Source organism: Geotrypetes seraphini, chromosome 1, assembly GCF_902459505.1.
Source record: "Geotrypetes seraphini chromosome 1, aGeoSer1.1, whole genome shotgun sequence".
Lineage (NCBI taxonomy): Eukaryota > Metazoa > Chordata > Amphibia > Gymnophiona > Dermophiidae > Geotrypetes > Geotrypetes seraphini.
The window spans coordinates 427,051,630-427,079,105 of NC_047084.1; the positions used below are offsets into that span (position 1 = coordinate 427,051,630).

A 27,476-nucleotide genomic window follows, 5' to 3' on the forward strand; every position below is an offset into this window, starting at 1 on the left:
CGGGCAGTGTGTCTGGGAGGGAATGCATGGATGGGAGAACATCTCAGGGGAGGAGACATAGGCATCCTGGGACTGTCGGCCAAGTCTCTTCCCTGAAGAAGCCCTTTCTGGAAACATCAATCGCTCCTCCTACACTTACTTGCTCCACTTCATCACTTCATCATGCTTCTATTCCTTTCTCTCCTCTCTTCTACCTTCCAAAGTATTTAGATCAATGCTGTCTTGTTAAAATGTTTATTTTATTTTTATTTTTCCTCTAACTCTACTTTTCACTTCTCTATTACCCTCCAGGTACTTTAGTTAGATTGTGAGCCTTCGGGACAGTAAGGGAATTTTTCAAGTACCTTTCTTATTTCTAATCTTAATGTATATTTTCTGTAAACCGCTTAGAACCTAACGGATGTAGCGGTATATAAGAAATAAATTACATTACATTACATAAAGAGTGCTGTGGATGAGCGTTGCACATTGTTGGGGTCTGAAGGTGTGCAGCATCGCAGTGCTCTGCCAAGAAACTTCCTAGCTGGTCCAGTGTTGTAGTCCAAGTCAGTAGCGTACCAAGAGGGGGGCGGGGGGGGGCAAGCCCTGAGGGGGTGCTCCCGGTCTGGTTCCCCCCCCCCCCCGTGTCCGGTTCAGCCCCCGATGTCTCGCGTCTGGATTCCTCCTCCCTCGGCCTCTCCGCATCATTTACCTGAAGCAGCCTGCAGCAAGATTGTGATGCCAGCGATCTTTGCGCTGCTTTGGCTCTGTTTCCTCCGCCGCAGTCCCGCCCCTCCTCTAATGTCAGAGGAGGGGCGGGACCGCGGCGGAGGAAACAGAGCCAAAGCAGCGCAAAGATCGCTGGCATCGCGATCTTGCTGCAGGCTGCTTCAGGTAAATGGTGCGGGGAAGCCGGGCGGATGAGCGGTCCTTCGAGGTGGTGGGGGGGCGAGTGGTCCTTCGGGGGGGAGTGGAAGCAGGCCTTCAGGGTGGGGCAGGCGGGCGGGATAGGGAGGGAGACAGGCCTTTAGGGGGACTGGCCTTCAAGGGAGGGACAGGCAGGTAGGTCTTCAAGGGGGGGGACAGGCCTTCAAGGGGGACAGGCAGGCAGGCCTTCTAGGGGAGGGACAGGCAGGCCTTCAAGGGGAACAGGCAGGCAGGCCTTCAAGGGGGGGGGGGACAGGCCTTCGGGGGGGTGCAGGCCTTCAAGGGGGGGGACAGGCCTTCTGGGGTGGGATGCAGACCTTTAAGGGGGGCAGCAGGCCTTCAGGGTGGGGCGGGCAGGCAGGCCTTGGGGGGGGGAGACAGGCCTTTAGGGGGGACATACCTTCAAGGGAGGGACAGACCTTCAAGGGGAACAGGCAGGCAGCCTTCAAGGGGGGGGACAGGCCTTCAGAGGGGTGCAAGTCTTCAAGGGGAACAGGCAGGCAGGCCTTCAAGGGGGGGACAGGTATTCGAGGGGGTGCAGGCCTTAAAGGGGAGGGGAGAAGCCTTCAGGGGTGGGATGCAGACCTTTAAGGGGGGGACAGGCCTTCAGGGAGGGGGGGCCCTGGTGTAGAAGTACACGGAGGGAAGGGGGAGGGGTTCAAAGAGACGTGCATATGCCGGACTTTGGGTGGGAAGAAATAATGGCTCTGAAAATAGAGGAGAGGGAGAGAGATGATGGACCATGGGTTTTAGGGAGGGTAGGAACAGAAAGGGAGAGAAGTTGGACACAAGGGATGTTGTGGAGGGGGGGAATAGAGATACTGGTTATGAGGGTAGTTGGGAAAAGAAAGAGAGAGATGGTGGACCCTGGGGTGGTAGGGAAGGAGGGAGAGATGCTGGATGAAAGGGTAGTTAAGAAAAGGTGGATCTGTGGAGGGAGACGAAAAAAAGGAAAGATGCCAGACATCCGGGGGAGGGAAGGGAAACGGAAGGGGAGGACAGAGATGGAAGATGGATGGTTAGCACGGAGAAAGAAGAAGGAGACCCTGGCAAGCAAGTTATCAGAAGACAACCAGAGCCTTGGACCAACAAGATTTGAAAAATAACCAGACAACAAAAGGTAGAAAAACTATTTTTATTTTCTGTTTTGTGATTACAATATGTTAGATTTGAAATGCCAGAGCTGGTGTTAGACCGCAAACATGAGCTAAGATTTAACAGAGAGAGGAAAAGTCCTTTTTGTTTCTTTATTTTATTTACACCACAGCACCAGTGTGGTTAGGAGAAGCCAAAGGGGGGTGTAAAAGCTATAAAATAAACCCACCAGGATGTTTGAAAAAAACACCCAATTGGGCAGGAAATTCGAATCGATAAACCAATTCAATATGCTGAATCGAAAATTTTTTTCCTGAATCTGGCAGCACTAGTTTGTGATACTGTCGTAGACTTTAGGACCTGGGATTGGGGAGAGATGGCATCCTCAGTACTTTATAATGCAAATGAAACGAGGATTTGGTCAGACTTTTGAAGGGTCCGCAGAAGAAAAATATTGTATAGGCTGGGGACATGAGACAGCAGGAAATGGGAACTTTTCTTCCTTCTATTTTTGTGAATGGAAAGGCTGAGGAGTTCAATTAAAATATGTGCTTTATAAGAAAATATAATGATGTGTTTTATAAAATTTATAAGCATTGCTGGCCTACCCGGTGAGGTGTTCCTAGTGGTGGTGGCAGCATGTCAATGTGTTGAGAGGAAGAGGTGGTCTGGGAAATTCTGCTGCGCACACTTCAGGCCCATTTCCACCCCCCAGTTAGTCCACTCCACTCAACTGGTTCACACACTGAGTGGGTCTTTGGCTGTTGTGCCTGGGTAGTTGTTATGGGATCTCTTCCAGTGGTTTGTCAGTATCTCCTTGTGGTCCAAGGAAGGAAACTTTGTTAGCCTTAGCATTGACCTTCAGAATATGTTTGTAACAGCGCTGCTTGTAATGTAATGTAATATATGAGGTTCAATAAAAGAAAATTTTCACTGCCTGTTTCTATTCTGACCATTTATTCCGTTTCATGGTCATTACAAAAAATATTTTTTTACATGGGGGGGTGGTCAAAAAATGATGGGCCCCGGGTGCCACATACCCTAGGTACGCCACTGGTCCAAGTCTACAAAATCTAGAGCAATGGATAACGGGACAAGCAGAAGAGCAGTGCAGAAATAATTTCCAAGTTTCTTTATTCTTTGATATACCATTTATCAAATTGGTACCTAAATGGGTTACATTGGATTTGATATATAAAAAAAAAGTTTAACAATAAAAGTTTTACAAAGCGTAATAATAAAATAAAAGTAATGGCATCATAAAATAATAAAGGAGGGAGCAAGAGGGACTTACATATTGGAGACAAGATGGGATGGGATGAGGGACAATCTTTCTATAACTATCCATGTGGGGCATGGCCCGTAGGACCACCAGTAACCAGCAACTCCCTAAGTCAAGGGCCCAGAAGCTGATACTTTGATCCCTTTAACATCTGTGCAAGGCATAGTCCTGTGAGACTAAGGGCTGGTAATACCTCAACAAGCACCTAGGACAAAGCTTAGAAATTTTTTGGGGGGGAAACCCCTCCCCCTAATCAATCAGGGCAAATATCCATAGACTGACCCCTGCGAGCCCACTAGGTCATAGCCTAGTACCTCAGGAATCCAGCCTGAAAAGAATATCTCGCTGTACCAAACCATCTGCTGGAGACAGAAATGCTGACAGCATGTTTCAGAGCTGCATCAGTCCTTATTAGGATGAGGTTACTAAAAGATCAGTGGTTCTCTGCATCTGTCTGTCTGATGGGGAGCAAAACCCACTTGCCTGGACTGGTCCAGCAGAATGATAAAGGAAGCAACCTTTGGTTCAATAAAAGGAGTTCATTATGATACTGTGATTTGAACCCTGAAGAGGTAATCAGTGGTACCCTTTGAGAAATAATGGTGAGGCTTGTCATGTGAGCAGAGTGTTTGAAGTTCATCCTTGAGAGAAATCTGCAATGAATTCTAGAACAGAAGCAGTTTTATGTGCAGCTCACCTCAAGGATAGCAACTACTCATTCCACTCCTAGGCCCAAGATACACCTTAGAATGACTTAAGGGGCAAAAACATGAATCCTACTTTGTTAGAGATCTTACCATCTAGCTCAGTGGTCTCAAACTCGCGGCCCACCAAGTACTATTTCGGTATGTTTATCATAATCTCAAAAGTAAAATAAAAAAGTTTCTTGATCATATGTCTTTTTTTTTTAAAATATACTTTATTAACAGTGGTGGAATACAAACAACCATAAGTCAGCTAGGCAAAAAAACACAAGAGCATGTACAACAAGGTATACATGAATAGATGATGGAACCAGAACAGGAAATAAGGAAATAGTTCTCATGCCAGGCCACTACCAAAGGTATAAGAAAGGCCCATATCAGCTATTGAAGCATTCCCTACCTTTTTCATTTTCTCCCATATGCCCAAAGAAGCATTCCCCCATACTACACGCAGATCCACACACATACCACCCATACATACATCAGACGAGGGGGTGGTGTGTGTGGGGGAGGGGGGTGATAATTGCTTCATAAGTCTCTTTAACGATAAATTACAATAATATTATTATTAAGACTTAGCCAAAAGGAAAGATTTATGAACTATAAAGAGTTTTACCTCATGTAAAATTGTCATTTCTTTAATAAGACATTAACTATTTTTTCTGAGACCCTCCAAGTACCTAGAAATCCAAAATGTGAACCTGCAATGGGTTTGAGTTTGAGACCACTGATCTAGCTCAACATGAAAAATGGAATGTGTTTATAGTTAAAGCCAGAAGAAATGCAAGTTGTTCCAGAAATGGATTTATTCAGCAAGGAGTGTTGCTATGGTGATATGCTGCTAATGCTGTAATTTCTTTACATTGTGAAACCTAGGGCTATGGCTTTTAGTTACTTAAACTTTTGCCCTTCTATATTTGTAAATATATTGGAACCATCACCCACTGTTACTGGACTGCAATTATTCTTGGGTTCAGCTACAGTGAAGCTTGGGAAAAGCATCACTGCAACTAGAGTGAAGTTGAAAGACTATTTCTAGCCAGAGACAATATAACTTTCTTGTCCAATGAAATTTAATGTGAACAAATGCAAAGTGATGTACATTGGGAAGAATAACCCAAATCAGTTACTAGATGCTAAGGTCCACCTTGGGGGTTAGTGCCCAAGAAAAAGATCTGGGTGTCATTGTAGACAATACGATGACATGTCCTGTACAATGTGTGGTGGTGGCCAAGAAAGCAAACAAGATGCTAGGAATTATTTTTTAAAAGGGATAATAAACAAGACTAAGAATGTTATAATGCCCCTGTATCACTCCAAGGTGTGACCTCACCTGGAGTATTGCATTCAATTCTGGTCTCCTTATCTCAAGAATGATATAGTGGCACTAGAAAAGGTTCAAAGAAGAGTGACCGAGATGATAAAGGGGATGAACTCGCCCAGAAGTGGATGGTTCGGTGTGAGGTATCCTTGAGGATACTTTTGAAACAGGATATTTAGGGAGTCCTGGTAGAAAGGTTCCAATAATGGAGAAAGAAATCCAGGAGGGTTTAAGAGGAAGGCAGAGTAAAAGACTCAAATTTTCTCTGTCTTCTCAGCAGCCTGTAGTTGCAAAGAAAAACACAATTTGAAGTGTCTATATGCAAATGTTAGAAGCCTAAAAAATAAAATAGGAGAGTTGGAGTATATAGCACTGAATGATGAGATAGATATAATAGGCATCTCGGAGACCTGGTGGAAGGAGGACAATCAATGGGACACTGTGTTACCTGGGTACAAATTATATTGCAAGGATAGAGTAGATCAAATTGGAGGGAGGGTTGCGTTATATGTTAAAGAGGGAATTGAATGAAATAAAATAAACATTCTGCATGACATAGATAGCAGTGTGAAATCCTTATGGATAGAATTTCCATGTGTGAAGGGAAGAAATATAAAGGTAGGGTTATACTACCACCCCCAGGACAAAATGAGCAGACAGATGAAGAAATGTTTTCAGAGATTTGGAAAGCTGGAGAATTGGGTAATACTATAATAATTGAATACCATGAGTTATGAGTGTTGCATTATTTGTTATATTTGGGTATGTCATCATCCAAATGGTTCAGAATGCTACAGTGCATTTAGGGGTCCTTTTACTTGCCGATTTAGAGCACGCTAAATACTAGCATGTCCATTATATTCTATGAACACGTTAGCGTTTAGTATATGCTAAATCAGATAGCGTGTCTTAGTAAAAGAGGGGGTTAATCTTTGGTGACAGTAAATTTGAGCAGGTGACACCTTTATTATGAAAATTGCATTGGCTACCTTTTATATCTCAAGTAGTATTTAAGATGTTGGTATTGATTTATCAAGCAATTCGCCAAGGGACACTGTGGTATCTTTCACTTGCTGTGACATTACATCAGCCTCATTGATCCATAAGATCCGAGAACATGAAACATTTATCTGTTGATGAGTTACAGCATGTGAGGTATGCTAGTACCAGAGCTATGGCTATTTTGGTGGCAAGGGTGAAGTTTTGGAATAATCTGGTTGGACAATTGAGAATGAATAATAACTTTCAGAGCTTTAACAAAAATATTAAAAACATCTCTTTTTATAGAAGCTTTTTAAGTGGTTAAGAAGCAGTGACTGAAGGAATGAAATGATTGATGGAAATGTTATCTGTATTTTATTTTGTTTTATACTGTTTCTTGTTGTTTTTATCTTATGATTACATTTGGGTTTTTTGTAATCCGCTTAGGTATAAGCGGAATATACATTTTTTAAATAAATAAATAAATACCTAGAAAACATGAATATGGAGTGAGTCTTTTCACTGCTAAAGTCTCAACACAATTGGCTTTCGATGAAGTATATACAAATCACCAAAAAACTGTTCTTGAAGAAACCTCTGTCATTAAACCTTCTCCAGTTATGGAAGGAAAACACTTCCAGAATTGTGGAACCAAACCTGCAGCTGAATAAGATGATGTTTCAAAAACTGAAGAGTCGTGAGGATAAGATGTCAAGGAATCAGCCAAAGGCATATGGTTCAAAAAGTTACTTTATTTGGAGATATGCCACAATGGCTCAAAGATGTGGAGGGCATAATCAAAAGAAATGTCTAAGTTTGTTTTGGGCCCATGTCGCAAGTCACCCAAAGTCGGACAAAAGTCGGACATGGGAAAAAGTCCATTTTTGAAAAATACGTCCAACATATTTGTTTTCTGAAAATTGTCTAATTCGACGTCCAGCCATCTGATCGTCCAGACTGCTAAGTCATCCATCGTTATACCCCATTTTTGACCAAAAATTTGTCCAAGTCAAAAATGCCTAGAAAAAGACCTTTTGGGTGCGGTAGAAGCCAGAAAAGTGATGGACTGAACATCCAGACATGGCACCAGAGTAGTGGAGTACCTTACAGGGCACTGCTGTAAACTTCACAAAAAGGGTCCCACATAAAAATCTCACTACAGCTCCCTTATAGGTCATGGTGAGCCCCCCAGAACACCCCCAGAATCTACTAGACCCAACTACCTACCACCCCAATAACCCTTACAACTGCAGGAGCCACTTATATGGCAGTACAAAAGGGTTAGGGTTTTTTTTTTTTGGGGGGTGCACATTTTTCACCATGAATGCAGTGATTAGAGTGGCTTATGGGCCTGGGTCCCACCCCCAAGACCACTTAAGCCACCTCTGTACAGCACTACTAGGCTTTCCTGTGCCAGGCTGCCAGGTGCTGATGTTCTGGAGGCAGATATGTAAAGTTGTTATTAGGATTTTTAGGGGGGGGGGGTCAGTGATCACTGGGGCAGTGTGTGGGGGTCTGTACTTTGTGCTTATCTGGTCACTTTGGATAACTTCTTGTGACTTAGACCTGGTTTTACGTCCACGTTCTATCTAGGCAGTGTTGTAAAACTTTCGGTTATACATGCAGTATGACTAAGTCTAGGACGGCCCAAATCTTGCTCTCGACACTCCTCCTGACACACCCCTTTTAGCTCTGGTCGTTCAGCAGCATTGTGAAGGCCTATATCGTTTTTAAATACATCTAAAACCCGGTTTGATTATCGGCATTTGGACGATTTGTCTTTTAGATTGTCCAAGTGTCAATTTAGGCCGGTTTTTAGACGTTTTTCTGTTCCGATTATGAGCCCCTTGTTTTTTAATTATGTTATGAATCATGCTTTCTAATCATGTTTTCATTTATGCTTTGCATCATACTTTTCTATTTATGTTTGTAATTGTGTTATATTTTGTTTTAACATGGTCCCTTAGACTCTTGATAAAGGCACAGCTGCCGAAACACTGCCAGTGCCAAGTCTTTGAGCCATTGTGGCATATCTCCAAATAAAGTGACTTTTTGAACCATACACTCTTGGCTGATTACTTGACATCTTATCCTCGCGACTCCTTCATTGTGTGTTCTTCCCTCATTGTCAAGGCCTGTTCCTGGCTTCTAATTCAGTGTCAAAAACTGAAGAGGCACATTCCATCCTTTGTATCAATGACTGATGAGATGTAAACCCAGTCTAGCAGGGACGGGTGCAGGACAACTGTTCAGAGCCAACGTCTACCTAAACCAATTTCCTACTCAAAATATCTTTTCAATATAGCCATTTTCACACTTGCTGGTATTATAGCTCATTGAGTTTAAAACAGCCAAAAGATTATACCTTGATTTCATAGATGAAAGACAGCTCATATTATTGTGGTTATATTATTACTGATTCCAGTCACAATGTTAGTGATAAAAAAAAAAAATGTACAACTTTGTTCCCAAAAAGTTAACTGCTAACTTTTGTCCTAATTCATAATCTAAGTAGAAGAATAAGAAATCAAATAATATTCAGAACTGGTGGTAGCCCTGACCAAGTGCTCAGCCCACATCACCTACCAAGACCCGTGGACTGCTACAGGTTTGACACTAGTTTGAAAGGCTGGGGATGGGAGCAGGAAGTATGCTGTAGAAGTCAATACCTTGTCAAGATTCTGCTGCCTAGAGAGAAACGTGATTGAGAGCAGCATGGCAAAATGATGAACTTATCTAATTTTGAATATCAGACACTGACAGGAAAAAACTTCAAGCAGATTACTATGTTTATGTTTGATTTATTAGGTATGTTCTCTTGTGAACCGCCAAGAACTTTGGATTGTGTGGTACAGAAATATATAAATAAATAAAAAAACCAGCAGAAAAAAGGAGGTTATAAATGTTCCTGTCCAAAATGCACATACTCTAAATGTGGTCTCAACCATGATTTGTACAGAAACATTATCACCTCCTTTTTTCTGCTGGTTATGCCCCTTTCAATGCACCTTGGCCAGCCTGAGATCCTCCAACATAAAAACATAAGAATAACCATACTGGGTTGGACCAATGGTCCATCTGGCCCAGTACCCTCTTTCCATAGTGGCCAATCCAGGTCACAAGTACATGACAGAAACCCAAATAGCAGCAACAATCCATGGTACTCATCCCAGGGCAAGCAGTGACTTGCTCCATTTCTGTCTCAATAGCAGACTATGGACTTTCCCTCCAGGAACTTGTCCAAACTTTTTTAAAACCATTGTTATCACATCCTCCGGCAATGAATTCCAGAACCTAACTATTCTTTGGGTGAAAAGATTGTTCCTCCTATTTGTTTTAAAGGTATGTTTTAAAGAGTAAAAAATTATTCACTTTTACGTGTTCTACACCGCTCAGGATTTTGTAGATCTCAATTATATGTACCTCAGCGGTCCCTTTTCCAAGCTGAAAAGCCCTAACCTCTTTAGTCTTTCCTCATTTGAGAGGAATTCCATCCCCTTTATCATTTTGGTCATTCTTGTTTAGAACCTTTTCTATTTCTGCTGTCTCTTTTTTGAGATTACAGTGACCAGAACTGAACACAATACTCAAGGTGAAGTCACATCATGGAGCGATACAGAGGCATTATAATATTCTTGGTCTTATTTACCATCCTTTTCCTAATAATTCCTAGCATCCTGTTTGCTTTTTTGGCCACCACCACACATTGGGCAGAAGGTTTCGGCGTATTGTCTATGATACCTAGACTTTGATACATCAGCATCTCACGTCCTATCCAGTTTTGGAGGCTGAATTTCATCAAGGACATAAAAGACTCAACATCATTCAAAGGAAGAAATACTGGCTCTACAGGGTGAGGGGGATCCATCAGAGCCAAGATCCGCATATAGGGAGGGCAGATACAAGGTGTTGGGGAGGAAGGTGGACCAAAAGTGTGGGGTGGAGGGAAGAAGGGACATGGATGCTGGACCAGATGGATGCTGGACCCATATGTGGGAGAAGGGGAGAGAAGGGGGAGATAGAAAGTGACCCAGACCAGATAGGAGGTTGAAAAGGAGGAAGAAATGCTGGACCTACAAGTGGAGGTAGGGGGATGATAGAGAGAGTGACTCAGACCAGTGTGTATGAGTGTGGTTTTTTTTTTCTAAGTTACTTGAAGTTAAAAAAATTATGTTATTGAAGTTCTCCAAGTTGAAAAGTTTAGACTGCCATTTAACTAAAATTGCACACTGTGTTCACAAAGCAGTTTTTTTTGTTTTTATTTGTCTTTAATTTGCTTTTATTTACTTATTTCAATATTAATATTAAGTCAATTCAGAGTATATTGTATGGTATAGGGTACAGTATTAGTTAGGCCTATTTTTAATAGTAACTCTCAAGGAACCAGAAACTACATTTATTTGGCATCTACCAATCCCCATGGGTGCTGGTTAACTGAGAGTCTACTGTACTAATCATTTCTATAGTGCTACTAGACATATGCAGCACTGTACATCAAAACACAGAAGAGACAGTCCCTGCTCAAAAGAGCTTACAATCTAGTCAAGAATAAAAGTACAAAGGATGAGAATATTAAAAGAAAAAAAAGGAGAAGAAGCATGGGGAGGGGGGGAAGCATAGAGTGCTGGTCTTTATCTGCTGATATTTACTATGTAACTATTAAAAAAAAAAGATAATACTGTATATCATTTTGTATTACTTGTTTCATTTGCCAAGCAATATAAAATTCAATCTTCTCCAGGATTATGTTCCAAATACAGCATATTAAATATGTTTGTGTTTCAATCTCACTGCCAACCTTGGCATTGGTGAATATGGGATCATTATTTGCCATTTCTATATTAAATCCCAAATCATCTTTTTTTTTTTTTTTTTAAGAAATAGAACAAATCAACTAGAAATTTTTATATTATGGGGATAAGACCTGAGAACCAGAAAAACAAGATTGAAATCACTGCTACTTCTTGTAATCTAACTTTCCGTTGCCTCAAATACAAACATCAGGATAGTAAATTCTGCACGATTAGGGAAACAGCTTGGGTACCTACCGTGTTTCCCTGAAAATAAGACAGGGTCTTATATTAATTTGTGCTCCAAAAAACGAACAAGGGCTTATTTTTAGGGAATGTCTTTTTTTTTTTTTTCATGTACAACAATCATCTCTCCCTTGTGCAGCAGCTCTGAGGCCTCTAAAAAGAGCAGCAGCGCTCTAAATAGACCTTCCCTCTGCAGCGTCTTTCTATCCCTCCCTCCGCAGCGTCTTTCTATCCCTCCGTCCCTTCCCTCTGTGCAGCGGAACCCCACCGACCCTCCCACCGTGAGTCTGACATACCTCCTACTCCATAGCCTCTAAAACAGCAGTGGCAACAGCTCTGAATAGGCTGCTTCGCGGCCTTCCCCACCGGGGCTTTCTCTCTGCCACGTCAGTTATAAAGGAGGTAAAGGTTTCTGTCTCATTGCACTAATTTATAATTAGCCGTATGAAGAAAGACTAAAGCGGTTAGGGTTCTTCAGCATGGAAAAGAGACGGCTGAGGGAAGATATGATTGAAGTCTACAAAATCCTGAGTGGAGTAGAACGGGTACAAATGAATTGATTTTTTCACTCCGTCAAAAATTACAAAGACTAGGGGACACTTGATGAAGTTACAAGTAAATACTTTTAAAACCAATTGGAGGACTTTTTTTTTCCACTCAGAGAATAGTTAAGCTCTGGAACGCATTGCCAGAGGTTGTAGTAAGAGTGAATAGCGTAGCTGGTTTTCAGAAAGGTTTGGCCAAGTTCCTGGAGTTAAAGTCCATAGTCTGTTATTAAGAAAGACATGTGGGAAGCCACTGCTTGCCCTGTATGGGTAGCATGGAATATTGCTACACCTTGGGTTTTGGCCAGGTACTAGTGACCTGGATTGGCCACCATGAGAACGGGCTACTGTGCTTGCTAGATCATTGGTCTGACCCAGTGGAGCTATTCTTATATTCTATCCCATTGGTTGCATAAAAAGAGTTACCTTCGAACGTTCATCATAAAATGTTTTCAGTCCAATAAAAAAAGGTATCACCTTATTTCCTTTGTTTTTTTTTTTTTTTTTTTCTTTATACCTATAAAAAGTCCACAATTAAAATAACTATCACAAATGTCTAAGCCTGTCCTAGTCAATAAAAGAACGCATCTGGGTGTCTGTATACCCTGTCCCTTAACATAATGTAATACCTTAAAGCACAGTGCAAAACTGCAGTGGCCCGCTTTGTACTGGATAGGAGGAGGCAGGTTGGACTGCACCATCCCAAACGTCTGCAGGAGGAGGAGGAAACGTAGACGATGTCTCTTAGCATGAGGGTGAAAAGTTCCTAGATCTGAAGAGTAAACGGAACTGGCGTCTTCTCTTCTTTTTTCACACGAAAGTAGGAGGAAAAACGTTTAGTAGAGTCAGAGGAGGGATCAGGCAGAGAAGGATTGGAGCGCTAGATACCCTTCTCCCCTTCCGTGGAGGTGGAAGCTTCCGGAGGGTAGCGCGGGAGAGTGAGCGCGCGGCCCTGGCTTTGCAGCAACAGAAACAGCAGCGACAGCAGGTAAGGGCGCGAGAAGGGAGAGAGGGGAACGGCGAACGCTGTGACATTTTGCAGCTACCGCTTGCACATAGTGCATTGTTCTTGCTTCTTTTCTTTTTTTATCCTCCTTGTCCATGGTATCTGCTTTTATTTGTTCGTGCTTTAGGTTAGTGCTTGCACGTAACATCTGCATCTTCGGCTCCTCCTCCCACCTACACACAGCCCGGGGGGGCTTTATTAGTAGCACCAGAGTATGCTGGGGTGGGGTCTTCCTTCTCCTCTACAAATGTACACACTTTACGACTGTGCGTGTTATTTTTTTAGAAGGGGGCGTGGACGCGCCTGAGGTTGTCCGTGCCCAGGCCAGATGTACTACGCATTTTTTTTCAGAGACACAAAACGGGAAAACCCCTTCAGTCTATTTGGCTTTAGCCAGAGGAACGAGCTGGTGTGAACAGTACATCTCTCCCTGCGCTTTTACTTTCGCTCTATGGGTAAACACCGGAAACGGGGGTGGGGCCATTTAGTTTGAGTAAGAACTGGGCTTCTTAGCCACCCATGGGTCCATCTCTTTTTTGTTTTTACCTTTCGTTTTCTTTTTGAGTGGAGCAAATATTTACTGCACCTGAATGCAAGTGCTTTGGGTACTTTTAGCAAGACGGAATTAAATCCCAAATAAGTAAATCCCTGGGCAAGAAGCTGCAGCATCATGATGTTCTTTTGCACCTGGACTGAAGGGCGAGGGTGGCATCTTCTTTTTCACCTTACTTTTTTGACATATGGAAAATAACCCACTGTTGGTGCTGAAGGGAGTTTTTGCTAGTTGGCTCGGTATCATTTCTGAACAGACTAGAGTAGTTCTCATTTTAGTCCATTGTGTCTTTTTGTATGTGGTTGGTGTTCCTCTCTGGGCTAGGACTGAGGTATGTGCTTTTCTTTTCCCACAGGGCAGAGTGGACCCAGCCTTGGTTCTCAGGAGAGTGGGAGTAGTTCTGGTTCACGGCTGTCAACATGGCACACGATTTTAAACCTGGTGACCTGATTTTTGCTAAGATGAAAGGTTATCCACATTGGCCAGCCAGGGTAGGTAATGCATGTTTAATCCCTCTAAAACAGTGTTTCCCAATTCGGTCCCGGAGTACTCCTTGCCAGTCAGGTTTTTGGGATATCCACAATGACTATGCCTGAACTTGATTTACATACACCATCTCCGTTATATGCAGATTTCTTTCATGCATAGTCATTGTGGAGATTCTGAAAACCTGACTGGCAAGGGAGTCCTCCAGGACCAACTTAGGAAACCACTGCTCTAAAACGTGAAGTATCAAGTAGCTTAGGCTCCCCTCCCAAACTTAAGAAAAACGGTTCCCGAAAACCCAAATAACTTGTTATAAATAAAGGTTAGTCTTTGCAGTGTTTGACAGATAAGAGCAGATAATGTGGTTGAACCAGTTATCTGTATACTAGATGTGAGGAGGCTTTTACTTTGACTAGAAGAGGATTTTATGCTTGAGGCTTAGACCCATCGGTTTTGACAGAAGAGGCTTAAGAATTTTGGACCTAAGGAGATGGGTAAAGATGTTTTAAAGAAATCCGAATTTGAAAAGGGGTTAGGGAAACCAGTTGCAAAAGGGTGTGTTTCTTGGTTATATAATGGGGGATAAAGGAATAAAAACATCATATATGAAAGCATGGGAAAAAGATTTGGGGAAGGAATGGTCAGTGGATGAATGGGGGGCAATTGTGTTACATCTTTTCCATACAGCTAGAGCAGCCACTTTGGTGTGGAAAATGCTATTAAACTTTTAGTACAATGGTATATTACTCAGGTTCTAATTGGTAAATGTACTAAGGAGAAAAATGCTGTTTGTTGGAAAGGATGTGGTGAAAGAGGCACATTCTATCATATGTGGTGGGAATGCCAAAAGGTTCAGAAGTGCTGGGAGCAAGTATTTGATTATGTGAGTAAGCTAACCCAGACTTCGCTCAATATGAATGCATTAAGGGCACTGCTGGGAGTAGGAGCAGATGGCTTAATACCCCCCCCCCCCAATCTAAACTTGTGGATTTGGCATTTATAGCTGCCAGATTGACATTGGCTCAGCAATGGCGCACTTCAAATGTACCCACAATTAGAGATATGAAAGATCGTTTGGGAGCAGTGTGTGAAAAATATAGATTATCGGCCCTCTTAACAAATCAATGGGCAAAGTTTAAAGCCATTTGGGAGAGGTATATTGAATTGGGAAAAGAGGTTTATTGATAGACTTGAGCTGTACACTATCCTATACTTATGAATCGGGAATCCAGGTCTCTGGGGGGGGAGGGAGGGGGCAGTGGGACTGTTTTAATTGTTGGGATGATAAGATGCATTATTTTATTTTATTAGTTTATCAAGGTTATGAACACGTTAAATGCTACTTATGTCTTGTATTGAGTTTATTGTATTAAAATTAATAAAATAAAGAATTAAAAAAAAAAAAAAGAATTTTGGACCTGAATCTGTAAGTGGTGCCTTCCATGTGTCAATCATAGATAAGCGCTGCTTCCAGAATCGAGGCTCCCAAGGTCCCTAGGCACTGGAAATGTAGGCCAAGGTTTTACAGGCCTACATTTCTACCGCCCAGGTTCTAACTGAATTGCGGCCAGCCTATTTCTAGGCTTTGGTGTCACTATGCGCCCGGAGGCCACGTAGCAGCAGCTATTTTTTAAAAAAGAGGGTTTAATTAGGGTTTAATGGTGCAACCAATTATCACACCACATTAAACCAATTACGTTAGGTGGCTGTAGGGCAGCTACTGTTGCCTAACTTTCAGTGGCTGTTGCAGAATCTGGTCCTTTGCAACGTCTATCCCTCCCTCATTCCCATCCCTTATGCAGCAGAACCCTTGCAGCTTATATCCCTCCCATCTCCCCGTGGAGCATTTTTTAATCCCTCCCATCCCCCACTGCTGTGCACCCCCCTCTCCCTGCTGACCCTTCCATCTCTCCCACCCATCCGAACCCTGATCGTGAGACCCTTATGTGTGTTAGTAGCCTGTAAGAGTTTGGATTGAGCATTAGGGATATGCAGAGATGACGGCTGCACAACAGCCATTTAAAAATCACCTTCTAGCTGTTAGGAGACCAAGTGATTTAATAGTGAAGGCTGTTTCCTGTTTGCCCCTTATCACATTGGCAAGGTTACTAACTCAGGAAACTTCTACCGATAACCTGCCAGATACTTTTTTTTCCCAGACGGTGTAACGTTTTTACAGATGCATGTTCTATTGTTCTTGTTGTTCATAAAACTGAATTTAGAAGGTGCAATTTCATACATATTTCTTCATATGTAAAATTCTTCTATAAAATTGCCCCATGTTGCATGCAGTGGCAAACAGCTGCGTGCTTTTATGCAACCCTTGTGTGGGCATGCTTTAGGTCAGGTGGAGTCATGATTTATGCACATATTTTATAAAATGTATCCTTTACGTGCTAACACGCCGGGTCCAGTACGGGTATTAACGTCCAAATCTTTAGTGTAGCTGAGATTTCTGCTGGTTTACCTCTAGTATTCTATGAAAACAACGCTTCTGAGTCTTCATAATTAGGGGCCTATGCCAGCTTTACATCTCTTGAGACATACTGCCTGATATTCAACATTATTTAACCAGCTGAGAATGGCTTCTGGATGGCTATGTGCTATATTCATTGTGAGATGACTGCTGATTATTAGTGCCTGGTCACTGGCTATGTTGCGCAACATAACCAGTAGACGCCAATATTACATTACATTAATGACTTCTATTCCGCCCGTACCTTGCAGTTCTGGGCGGAATACAAAATAAACTAGCTGGACATTTCCAGGAAAATTACAATTTAGGGTTTTGGATTACAAAAAGATGACTGGACAGTTCCAGGAAATTTACAGTTTGGGGAGCTGTTTACATGGTTGAGACTTTGAGGAGAAAGAATTACGGAGAGGGAGAGACTGCGGCCGGATAGACCCGCATAAACAGCAGGCCAGCAGCTTAACCAGCTTTGTCAATGGATAACCTTAGAAATTCAATGCCGATCACCAGATATGGCCTGGCATTGAATTTCCAGATTCGCCGCTGACTGCGGGAGGTACTTGGGCTACCTTCCACAGTCTTGAGTATCAATACCATACTATACATTTTCTTCTATACTGCAAGTTTCGGCAAGGATTCGGTGTGGTTTAGAACAAGATTTCTAATCAGTGGGGATGAACGAAGAATTACAGGTTTGAAGAAATGGAATGTCTTGCATTTTGAATTATTGGTTTAGAAATGTCTTTGCATTTCGAGTTATAGGTCTGAAGAGATGAGTCTTTAGCATTTTCCTGAACTTATATGTGTCTGGTTGATGCGGGTGTTGTGGGAGGCCATTTCCATATTTTGGGGCCTTGGAATGCAAAAATGGATCCATAGAGCTTCTTTTGGGTCCCTAGTACTTCTATTGGGCCTATAGTTCATAGTGCTTGAGTAATGCAGTCTTCCAGAGCCTAACCTCACAGCGCTGAAGATGCTAGTCCATTACTGATTTTAGTAGCATTAAATTGTTTATGGACTTTGTCAGTTTTGTTCTCTTTTTATGTTTTTACTTAGTGAGTGTACGGACTGTTGGAAACCACGTGCTGCCTGCCCTGTAACCTGATATGCATCTTTGCAAATATCAGGTTACAGGTTACAAGATAGAACAATTCTAAAATCAGACATTAACCAAACATGCAGCACTAAAATGCACCTTTTTGGGGGGAATGAATCCATCTTCCTTTGGTCTGTGAGGAGACAGCCATTGATGGAGTCTTGGAACAGATATTTTGCATGGGTAACACATACAAAATATCTGTGCCATGGGGAAAAAATGAAAAGACAGGCAGACCTGTCAAAAAATGCCCCCCGCCCCCCAACAAACACGGGAGATTTCAGGGCAGCAATGGAGCAGGAGAGTCAGCAGGGACGTGTGCAACTGGTCCCCAGCAGTCGCTTCTTCTGTTGATCGGCCAGCCCAGTCGGTGTCCCAGATTTGTTTAGTGAATCGCGTCCCTGCCTACTTTGCATGCCGTTTCCCCTCATTTGAATGCACGGATTGGAATTTGGATCGGAGGAGAGGTTAGTGAATCGGGTCGGAGGGAAATCAGGTCACAAAGGGGTCACAAACCGATCGGTACATGATTGGTTTGCTTAGTGAATCTAGCCCATAGTCCCTATTAGGTTGACATTTCCTTCAGCTTCAACTTACTGTGAAATGATCACACATTGGCGATTATTGGGTGGCATCAGTCCACAGTTTTGGAACCAGATATCAAGTGAAATCAGGAACATTAAATATTAACTTTTAATGCCTTTCTAAAAGAAAGACATCTTTTTCATTATACTTATAAGTAGCTATACTATCCTGATTGTATTATTTATTTTTGTTTATCCATGAAAATACATTCTGTATTTGAACTGTACTTTTATTGTAATCTGCTTTGAACTGATTGGTTAAGTGGAATAGAAATGTTCTGATTAGATTAGAATGTGCCAGTCTCATGTCTAGATTGTCAAATGGAGGGAAAAAAAAGCATAGCTGTATGGATTCCCTGTCAGGTCACCAGTGATCTTGATTCATTTCAGCAAGGATTTCAATCCTACTACAGTACCGAGACACTTCTAGTCAGCCTGCTTGGTGATCTTCGCTTGTGCTTGCCCCGTAACCTGTCAACCCTGATAGGTCAAGGAGAACAATCTACAACAGTGTTTTTCAACCTTTTTACACCTATGGATCGGCAGAAATAAAAGAATTATTCTGTGGACCAGCATCGGTCCGTGGACCCGCAGTTGAAGAACACTGGGCTAAGTCGTGGGCCAGACCCCGCCCATCTCTACCCAATCTCCACCCCAGACCCCGCCCCATAATAGTACTAATTGCACCTTGCACGTCCTGTGCCTCATCTGGAAGCCATCCCTCTGATGTTGCAATGTCAAAGAGAAAGCTTCCGGTTCAGGCGCAGGATGCCCGTAGGAGCCACTGCCTGTGGCTTTGTGCACTGAATCAGTTAGGAAGAGGGAGCTGGCTCGAAGATAACGCCGCATTGATTGCACCGTGGACTGGCGGTTGAAGAACACTGTTTTGGGACTGATGCACGTGCTGGCCCTGTGGATTGGCAGAAAATTTCTGTGGACCAGCACTGGTCCACGGACCGGTGGTTGAAGAACACTGATCTACAGCATTTGATATTTTTGATCATGATTAGGGCTTCTTTGTAATTTTAGATCTTTATTTTCCTCAAAGAAGGCAAACAGAATGTTGGGTATTATCAAGAAGGGTATTACAACCAGAACGAAAGAAGTCATCCTGCCGTTGTATCGGGCAATGGTGCGCCCGCACCTGGAGTACTGTGTCCAGTATTGGTCACCTTATCTTAAGAAGGATATGGCAATACTTGAGAGGGTTCAGAGGAGAGTGACACGAATGATTAAAGGCATGGAAGACCTTTCATACACTGAAAGATTAGAGAGACTGGGGCTCTTCTCCCTGGAAAAGCGGAGACTTAGAGGGGACATGATAGAAACCTACAAGATCATGAAGGGCATAGAGAGAGTAGAGAGGGACAGATTCTTCAAACTTTCAGAACATAAAAGAACAAGAGGGCATTCGGAAAAGCTGAAAGGGGACAGATTCAAAACGAAAACTATGCTAGGAAGTTTTTCTTTACCCAGCATGTTGTGGACATCTGGAATGCGCTTCCAGAGGGTGTAATAGGGCAGAGTACGGTGCAGGGGTTCAAGAAAGGATTGGACAATTTCCTACTGGAAAAAGGGATAGAGGGGTATAGATAGAGGGCTACTGCACAGGTCCTAGACCTGTTGGGCCACCGTGTGGGCGGACTGCTGGGCACGATGGACCTCTGGTTTGACCCAGTGGAGGCATTTCTTATGTTCTAAGTAAGGAAAAAGAAATCAGCTCATGGTGGTCAGCATGTTCATAAACACTGACTGCTATGAGCTGTTTTCTGCCCTGTTAGTCAGTGCTGGCCCCAAATATCGAGACGATGGGTGGCTCCCAGAAGTTATCCTAGTACTGGTGATATTCAGTGCTGGTACGCAGATATTAAGACTATTTATGTGATCCTATTTGCCTTGATAATTATCATAGTGTCGACAGTGAATGTTGCTGAATGTCCAGATAACTTTGAAGTAGCCCTGGCATTAACTGGATTTTGGCCTCTCTGCTTCTGGCTTGGTCAACGCAATTTAATTGGGTAGGAGCATTCTTACTTAGTTAAATCCCATTGAATATTGATCTCTTGGTGTTTTATCAGTGTTTTGTGGCATGTGTTACATTGCTGGGTGTCTTTTCTGGTGGAATCAAATGTACATACAATTGTGCAACTGAGAAATCGGCAGCATGCAAAAATGCACAAAAACAGAGTGGAATACCCCAAGCCAGGCAAGAGAAGGATGACAAATTACTAGTGGAAGTAGAGCTTTTCTAGTATGTAATGTGTATTTTTTGCTTTGTTTGCACTGACTGTGTGTTATCCATGCTCATTGATTAAAACCTAAAATCAGAAACTGTAATTATGACTTACCCCTTCCTTGTCTGATGGACTTGGGTCTTGAGAGCTGAGCATTATTGTGCTTCAAAACTGTTTCCAGGCCATTTTATTTGGTGGGTCATTGTTTGTCTTCTCCCTCTCCCCCACATACACACACATTCCCGGAGTATGGCAGGGTTGAAGTCTATTGCCCACTTGTTCATAATTTATATATCCTCTTTGGATAAAATCATTAGAGGCTATTGTTGAATACCATCAGATTTTAATACGTATGTTTGATTGGTCATAGTGAATTCTGATCCTGGAGATCAATTGCAAATTTGATTGAATGTCTTGTTTAAAAAAATTGTTATTGGTTGGTTGATGGTAAACTAAAGTTAAATCTGTGCTTATGTGCAAGGCATAACTAATTAGGGTAGAAAAGACTAGTCTAGTACATGAATTCTGATGTGATTTTTTAAAGGACAAATAAAGATCAATTTATCTTATTCATTTTTCAACTTGACATCCCTTATGTTCAAAACACTTCAGCTTACTGTCAAGGCTGGAGTCTTTGCTGTTAGCAAAGTCTGTATATGGAGAATTTTCCTATCTGGCCTTTTTAGGGTCCTGCTTTTATTGCAGCCATTCAGACCTATCGTAACTTGTGACTTACCAACAAAGAGAATTTGCAATACATATTTCTGAAAAATGTTCTTGGTACCTTCAGTTTTTCAAACTGTTGCAGGCTAACTGATGGTATCTTCTGTAGCTTGGTTCTTTGAATTAGCTCTTAGAAACATGACGGCAGATAAAAGCCAAAAGGCCCATCTAGCCTGTCCGTTCGCAGTAACCATTATCTCTTCTTCTCTCCGAGACATCCCACATGCCTATCTCAGGCCCTCTTGAATTCAGACCACAGTCTCTGTTTCCACCGGGAGACTGTTCACACATCTACTACCCTTTCCATAAAAAAGTATTTCCTCAGATTACGCCAGAGCCTATCACCTCTTAACTTCATTCTATGCACTCGCATTGCAGTTTCCTTTCAAATGAAAGAAACTTGACTCATGTACATTTATATTACGTAGGTATTTAAACGTCTCTATCATATCTCTCCTCTCCCGCCTTTCTTCCAAAGTATACAGATTGAGATAAGGACATAAGAATTGCCGCTGCTGGGTCAGACCAGTGGTCCATTGTGCCCAGCAGTCCGCTCACACGGTGGCCCTTAGGTCAAAGACCAGTGCTCTAAATGAGTCCATCCTCACCAGCGTACGCTCCAGTTTAGCAGGAACTTGTCCAACTTTGTCTTGAATCCCTGGAGGGTGTTTTCCTCTATAACAGACTCTGGAAGAGCATTCCAATTTTCTATCACTCTCTGGATGGAGAACTTCCTTAAATTTGTATGGAATCTATACCCTTTAAACTTTAGAGAGTGCCCTCTCTTTCTCCCTACCTTGGAGAGGGTGAACAACCTGTCTTTATCTACTAAGACTATTCCCTTCAGTATTTTTAATGTTTCGATCATGTCTCCTCTCAGTCTCCTCATTTCAAGGGAGAAGAGGCCCAGTTTCTCCAATCTCTCACTGTACGGCAACTCCTCCAGGTCCTTAACCATTTTAATCGCTCTTCTCTGGACCCTTTCGAGTAGTACTGTGTCCTTCATGTACAGTGACCAGAGCTGGATGCAGTACTCCAGTTGAGGGTGCACCATGGCCCAGTACAGCGGCATGATAACCTTTTCCAATCTGTTCGTGATCCCATTCTTTATCATTCTTAGCATTCTGATCACCCTTTTTGCCACCACCGTGCATTGCGCGAACAACTTCATCGACTTGTCGATCAGAACTCCCAAGTCTCTTTCCTGGGAGGTATCTCCAAGTACCGCTCCGGACATCCTGTATTCGTGCACGAGATTTTTGTTACCGACATGCATCACTTTACACTTATCCACGTTGAACCTCATTTGCCATATCGCTGCCCATTTGTCGAGCTTGATTATGTCACGTTGCAGATCTTCGCAATCCCCCTGTGTCTTCACTACTCTGAATAACTTCATATCATCCGCACATTTAATCACCTCACTAGTCGTACCAATGTCCAGATCATTTATAAAGATGTTGAAGAGCACGGGTCCAAGCACCGAGCCCTGTGGCACCCCACTGATGATGCTCTTTCAGTCCAAGTATTGTCCATTTATCCCACTCTCTGTTTCTTATCTGCCAGCCAGTTTTTAATCCACGTGAGTATTTCACCCTCGATTCCATGGCTTGCAATTTTCCGAAGTAGTTGTTTATGTGGAACCTCGTCGAATGCCTTCTGAAAATCCAGATATACAGTCGACCAGGTTGCCCTTGTCTATCTGCCTGTTTACTCCCTCGAAGAAGTGCAGCAAATTCATGAAACAAGATCTGCCTTTGCTGAAATCGTGCTGGCTGATCCTCATCAGACCGTACCCATCAAGGTGATCAATGATGCAGTCCTTTATCAGCGCCTCTACCATCTTTCCCGGTACCGAGGTCAGACTCACCGGTCTGTAGTTTCCCGGATCTCCCCTTGAACCTTTTTTGAAGATTGGCGTAACATTTGCCATCTTCCAGTCTTCTGGAATCTTTCCCGTTTTTATTGACAGATTGGCTATTAGTTGAAGCAGTTCAGCTATAGCCCCTTCCAATTCCTTGATGACCCTCAGATGGATGCCATCTGGTCCCAGGGATTTATCGCTCTTAAGCCTATTGATCTGCCTGCATACCTCTTCTAGACTGACCGTCAACCCTGCCAGTTTCCCGTCTTCGTTTCCAGCATATGGCCTGATAGATGAGACCTTATCTGGAGTACTGTGTGCAATTCTGGAGGCCACATTACAGTAAAGATGTGCGCAGAATTGAATCGGTTCAACGGACGGCCACCAGGATGATCTCGGGGCTCAAGGGTCTCTCGTACGAAGAGAGACTGAACAAATTGCAGCTCTACACTCTTGAGGAACGTAGGGAGAGGGGAGACATGATCGAAACATTTAAGTACCTCACGGGACGTGTCGAAGTGGAAGATGATATTTTCTTTCTCAAGGGACCCTCGGCCACAAGAGGGCACCCGCTGAAACTCAGGGGCGGAAAATTTCATGGCGACACCAGAAAGTATTTCTTCATGGAGAGAGTGGTTGATCATTGGAACAAGCTTCCAGTGCAGGTGATGAAGGCAGACAGCGTGCCAGACACCTGCGTTGATGTTGTTTGTGCTTATTCCAGTTTTTGCCTGTTTTTGACCTTTTCCATTCCTTAAACGAAGTTATCTTGTCTCTGATCGCTTCCTTCACCTCTACAGTGAGCCACGCCAGTTCTTTGTTCTTTTTCCTCTTGGATCCTTTGTTGATACCCGGTATATATAGATTTTGCGCCTCGGTGACTGTGTCCTTAAAAAGGGACCATGCATTTTGGGTGGGGGGAGGGAGGTCATATGTATTGTCTTTTGGGGCTCATCAGAGACCAGGGCCCTGAATGGTATGATTTTACTTTGGTATCGGTCTGACCTCCTCAATTCGGTGGGTTGGGATATTTGCTCTTTTTTGGTTCTTGTGCTGCTGTTTTACTCTTTAGTGTGTATGCACCACGTTTTTCTGCATTCTTTCTGATTGGCCTCTATTGGCTGCTATTTCTATATTTGCCTGTTTTAATTTTTCTAGTGAGGGTTAGGGATAAGGGGTGTGGGGTTGGGTGCTGGGTGGGGGAAGGGGGGAGGGGATCTTGGGATTGGGAGCTCCTTGTTGTATACTTTCTTGAAGTACTGCATCTACAGTTATACTTGTTATTTTTTTGGCTTGTTCAATAAAAATTGTTTCAATTAATAAAGGGACCAAGCTTGCTCTAGCGTTTTTACATTGCTTATCCTCTTCTTAATCTTCTTCCCCATCATGAGTCTCATCCCTTCCTAATTCCCTTTACGGAAATTCAGTGCCGTGGCCGTCGTTCTGGACCGATGTTTCACCCCTGTGTCCAGGTCGAAGCAGATCGTATTGTGATCGCTGTTTCCCAGTGTCCCTTCTACACCTTGTGCCAGTCCTCGCAGTCCATTTAGAATTAAGTCTAGAATTGCATTTCCTCTTGTATTTTCCTTGACAAGTTGTTCCAGGAAGCAATCGCCTATGGCATCCAGGAACTTGGTCTTCCTAACGCAGCTGGAGGTGCCTAGGTTCCAGTCTATCCCTGGATAGTTGAAGTCACCCATGATAACTACGTTGCCTCCCTTGCAGTTGCATTTAATCTCATCCGTCATTTCTTCATCAATTTCTTCGGACTGCCCTGGGGGTCGGTAGTAGATCTTTAAGTCTGTCCCCATATGCTGCTCTTGCTCTGGTTATTTACCACGAGTTACATTTTATGAACTCATTTGAAGGAAAAGCAAAACATGAATTAATGATGATAATGTTATGAAGGCTTACTTCTTGGGCTAAAGATTCATTCATGATCTTAAAAAAAAAAAAAGGTACTAAATATAAATCAATGAATTATGCATAATCTTGATTTCTGTAGCAAAGACATAGGATTCTGTACAGTATCTGTTGATTCCCATTAGTTGTGAATCTGCAGAATGGTGTCACTCAGAAACTCTGAACTCCTCCTCTTCTACACGTGGAGAACAGGTCCCGCTTCAGTTTTTCCTTTTATAAGCAAATTCAGAAGGTGTGTTCCGATTTGTTCTGCTTTCTTTTCTTATTTCCGGATTTTTTTTGCTGTCGATTCTCCTGCGTGGCTTCAGTGTTTGGAGGTCCCCTTCTCGTGCTTACTCTGCCAGAGAAAGGACGCAGTCCTATGTGGGCAGACTGCTGTTCCCTGGACAATATCTTTGATCCTGTGGAGCCAGCCTGTTTTATGTCCCTTCAGGAGCTCGGGGTTCATTTTCCTGAGAGCTGGCTCATCTGCTGATTTATTAGAGGCTTGCATGCAGGCTGTGGGGCCCCAGTGTAACAGCCCTCTAGGTATCAGATTGCTGGTTGTATAGTTTCTCCCCCGCCATATCATGTGAATTTTCAGGGATGGGAGTCTGTGGTTGGGGGTCCACCCGACCGGCAGCCAGAAAATCTCTAACAGCAGACTTATTACTGGCATTTTCTGAAGCAAAAATCATTTCCCTGCAAGCCGGCTGCCGCAAGCTGAAAGGCATCAGAAATCACAGTGAGTACTCCCATTTTTCCCTAGGGGGAACTCGGGGGAGGGGGATGGGGGGATTGAAAAGTCAGATTCGAGGGTTTCTGTGGTTAGAGGCAGGTTCCCCCCACTCCAAAGCCTCTTTCCCGACATTTTATTTTTCAGATGAGTTCTCATAGGCTGTTTTTGGTGAATTTTCTAGTGGTGGCCAACTTGGATTTTTAGTGATTATTTTTCAAAGTGCTTTTTTTCAGCCTCAAAACCCCTCTTTTTGCATAGGGATCATATGAAATGAATGCTCCAGGCCAGTCTATCCTCAGTTCCTGTATTTTTTGTGAGACCTATTGACTGAGGAGGTGCCATGTTCTGCGTGGCATGGGAGAAAGGAGCAGGAGCTTTGGGCATGGCCTCTAATTTGTCCTCCAGGACTTTGGAATCCTAGAAAGCCTGGTCTAAGGGGAAGAGATCCTGTTCAGAAGCCACACTCCAATGAGGGGGGCGAAGCACAATAGCATGGTGGCGGAGGAGGCCCTAACCTATCCACTTTGTCAGCCTTTTTGAAAGTCTACTTAACAGGCCCAGGAAGCACTGTGCTGCCTATGGACAGGCCAGCTCCGCCTCACGGGGATCCATATCTCAAACAGGCGTCTCTGCTTCACACCAAACCAGCTCCAAATCAGTTCACTAACCAAAACATGCTTCTATAAACTTCGTCTTATCCGCTCCATAACCTCTGTTCTTGAGCCGTACTCTATCCAAACCTTAATTCATTCTCCGATCATCTCACAGATAGATTACTATAACTCTTTATGTCATGGAATAACTCAAAAGTAAATACGCCGACTGCAACTGATTCAAAACACCACCATCAAACTCGTGTACAAAGCTAGAAAATATGAGCATGTCACTCCGCTACTTCAAGTATCACATTGGTTGCCAGTTTCTTATTCATCAATATACAAAATACTTCTACTTGTTTTCAAAATTGAACTTACCCAATCACCAGCTTTTCTAGACATACTCCTTATTCCACATACACCTTCACGGGCCCTTAGATCCGCTGATCAGAATTTACTGACGGTCCCCCCCTTCCCAATTAAAGAAATTTTTTATACCAGAAATACCATCTTCTCTGCCACAGCCCCTGTTCTTTGGAACGCAGTGTCATCACATCTCCACCATTCTGTCTTGTCTTCGTCCTTGTTCATGTCTAAACTTTGCCCTTTTTTATTTTATATTTTATAAATTTTTTTAGTATTGTAAACCGGCCAGATTCTTGTCGATGGTCGGTATACCAAATTGTAAATAAACTTTGAAACATAGTGTCAGTGACCCTTTGGAGCAGAATTGGGATGATTGGAAGTTTCTTTCCATGCTTCTTATTATCATGTGGGTCCACTACAACTGTGGATGATTTGAGATCCCTTTCGTGGTCAGGAAGCAGGAGTGGCTGTTGACCACAGAGATGATCCTTCAGTGTGTCACCTTTTCAAATCAGCTTCCATTTCACATGTCATTTCTGACACCCTCTCGGCTTTGAAGTTTGATTCCCAGCAGCCTTCCACCTTTGTGTTAATTATAAGCAGCACTAGTGCACAGACTTATCTATTTTTCCTGATCATCCAGACATCACCTCCTTAGTCATTGACCAGTGGGAGTCACCTGAAGGTGGCCAAGCGTCTAAGCTCTGCCCTATAGCTTCAGTCTTCCAACAACTATTTTCACAGCTGAAAGTTGACTCTGCAGTAGTGCAAGTGACTAAGCACACCTCCCTTCCTAGTGAAGGATGAGTAATGCTGAAGGTCACACAGGACTGTAAGATGGACATGGTCCTTAAAAGAGAGTTTAAAGTTCTGGCTTTGGGTATCAAAGCTGCAGCAGCTGCTTTCAACGTGGCAAGGACCTGTCATAGAAGATTGCGGACTAGTCTCTCAGAGATGGGGGACGCCTATCCCTAAATGATTGAG

General features: G+C 43.0%; 1 protein-coding gene and 1 long non-coding RNA gene across 6 annotated transcripts in view; one reads left to right on the top strand and one right to left on the bottom strand.

The window, feature by feature from the left end:
• The window catches only part of LOC117347768, a 43,026-nt gene extending 30,415 nt beyond the window's left edge, over positions 1–12,611 (bottom strand). Inside the window, exon 1 of the long non-coding RNA XR_004536832.1 lies at positions 12,500–12,611. This is a non-coding gene — a long non-coding RNA (uncharacterized LOC117347768). The remainder of the gene's footprint in view (positions 1–12,499) is intronic.
• Positions 12,612–12,720: 109 nt separating this feature from the next.
• The window catches only part of PSIP1 (PC4 and SFRS1 interacting protein 1), a 172,293-nt gene continuing 157,537 nt past the window's right edge, over positions 12,721–27,476 (top strand). For 3 of the 5 annotated variants that reach the window (XM_033919071.1, XM_033919099.1, XM_033919109.1), the window contains exons 1-2: positions 12,721–12,858; positions 13,785–13,920. In XM_033919071.1, the coding sequence (XP_033774962.1) occupies positions 13,849–13,920 (72 nt within the window). In that variant the 5' untranslated portion in view covers positions 12,721–12,858; positions 13,785–13,848. Of the gene's footprint in view, positions 12,859–12,889; positions 13,004–13,198; positions 13,332–13,784; positions 13,921–27,476 lie in introns of those variants that run through there. The other 2 variants (XM_033919090.1, XM_033919081.1) reach the window with 2 other exon arrangements.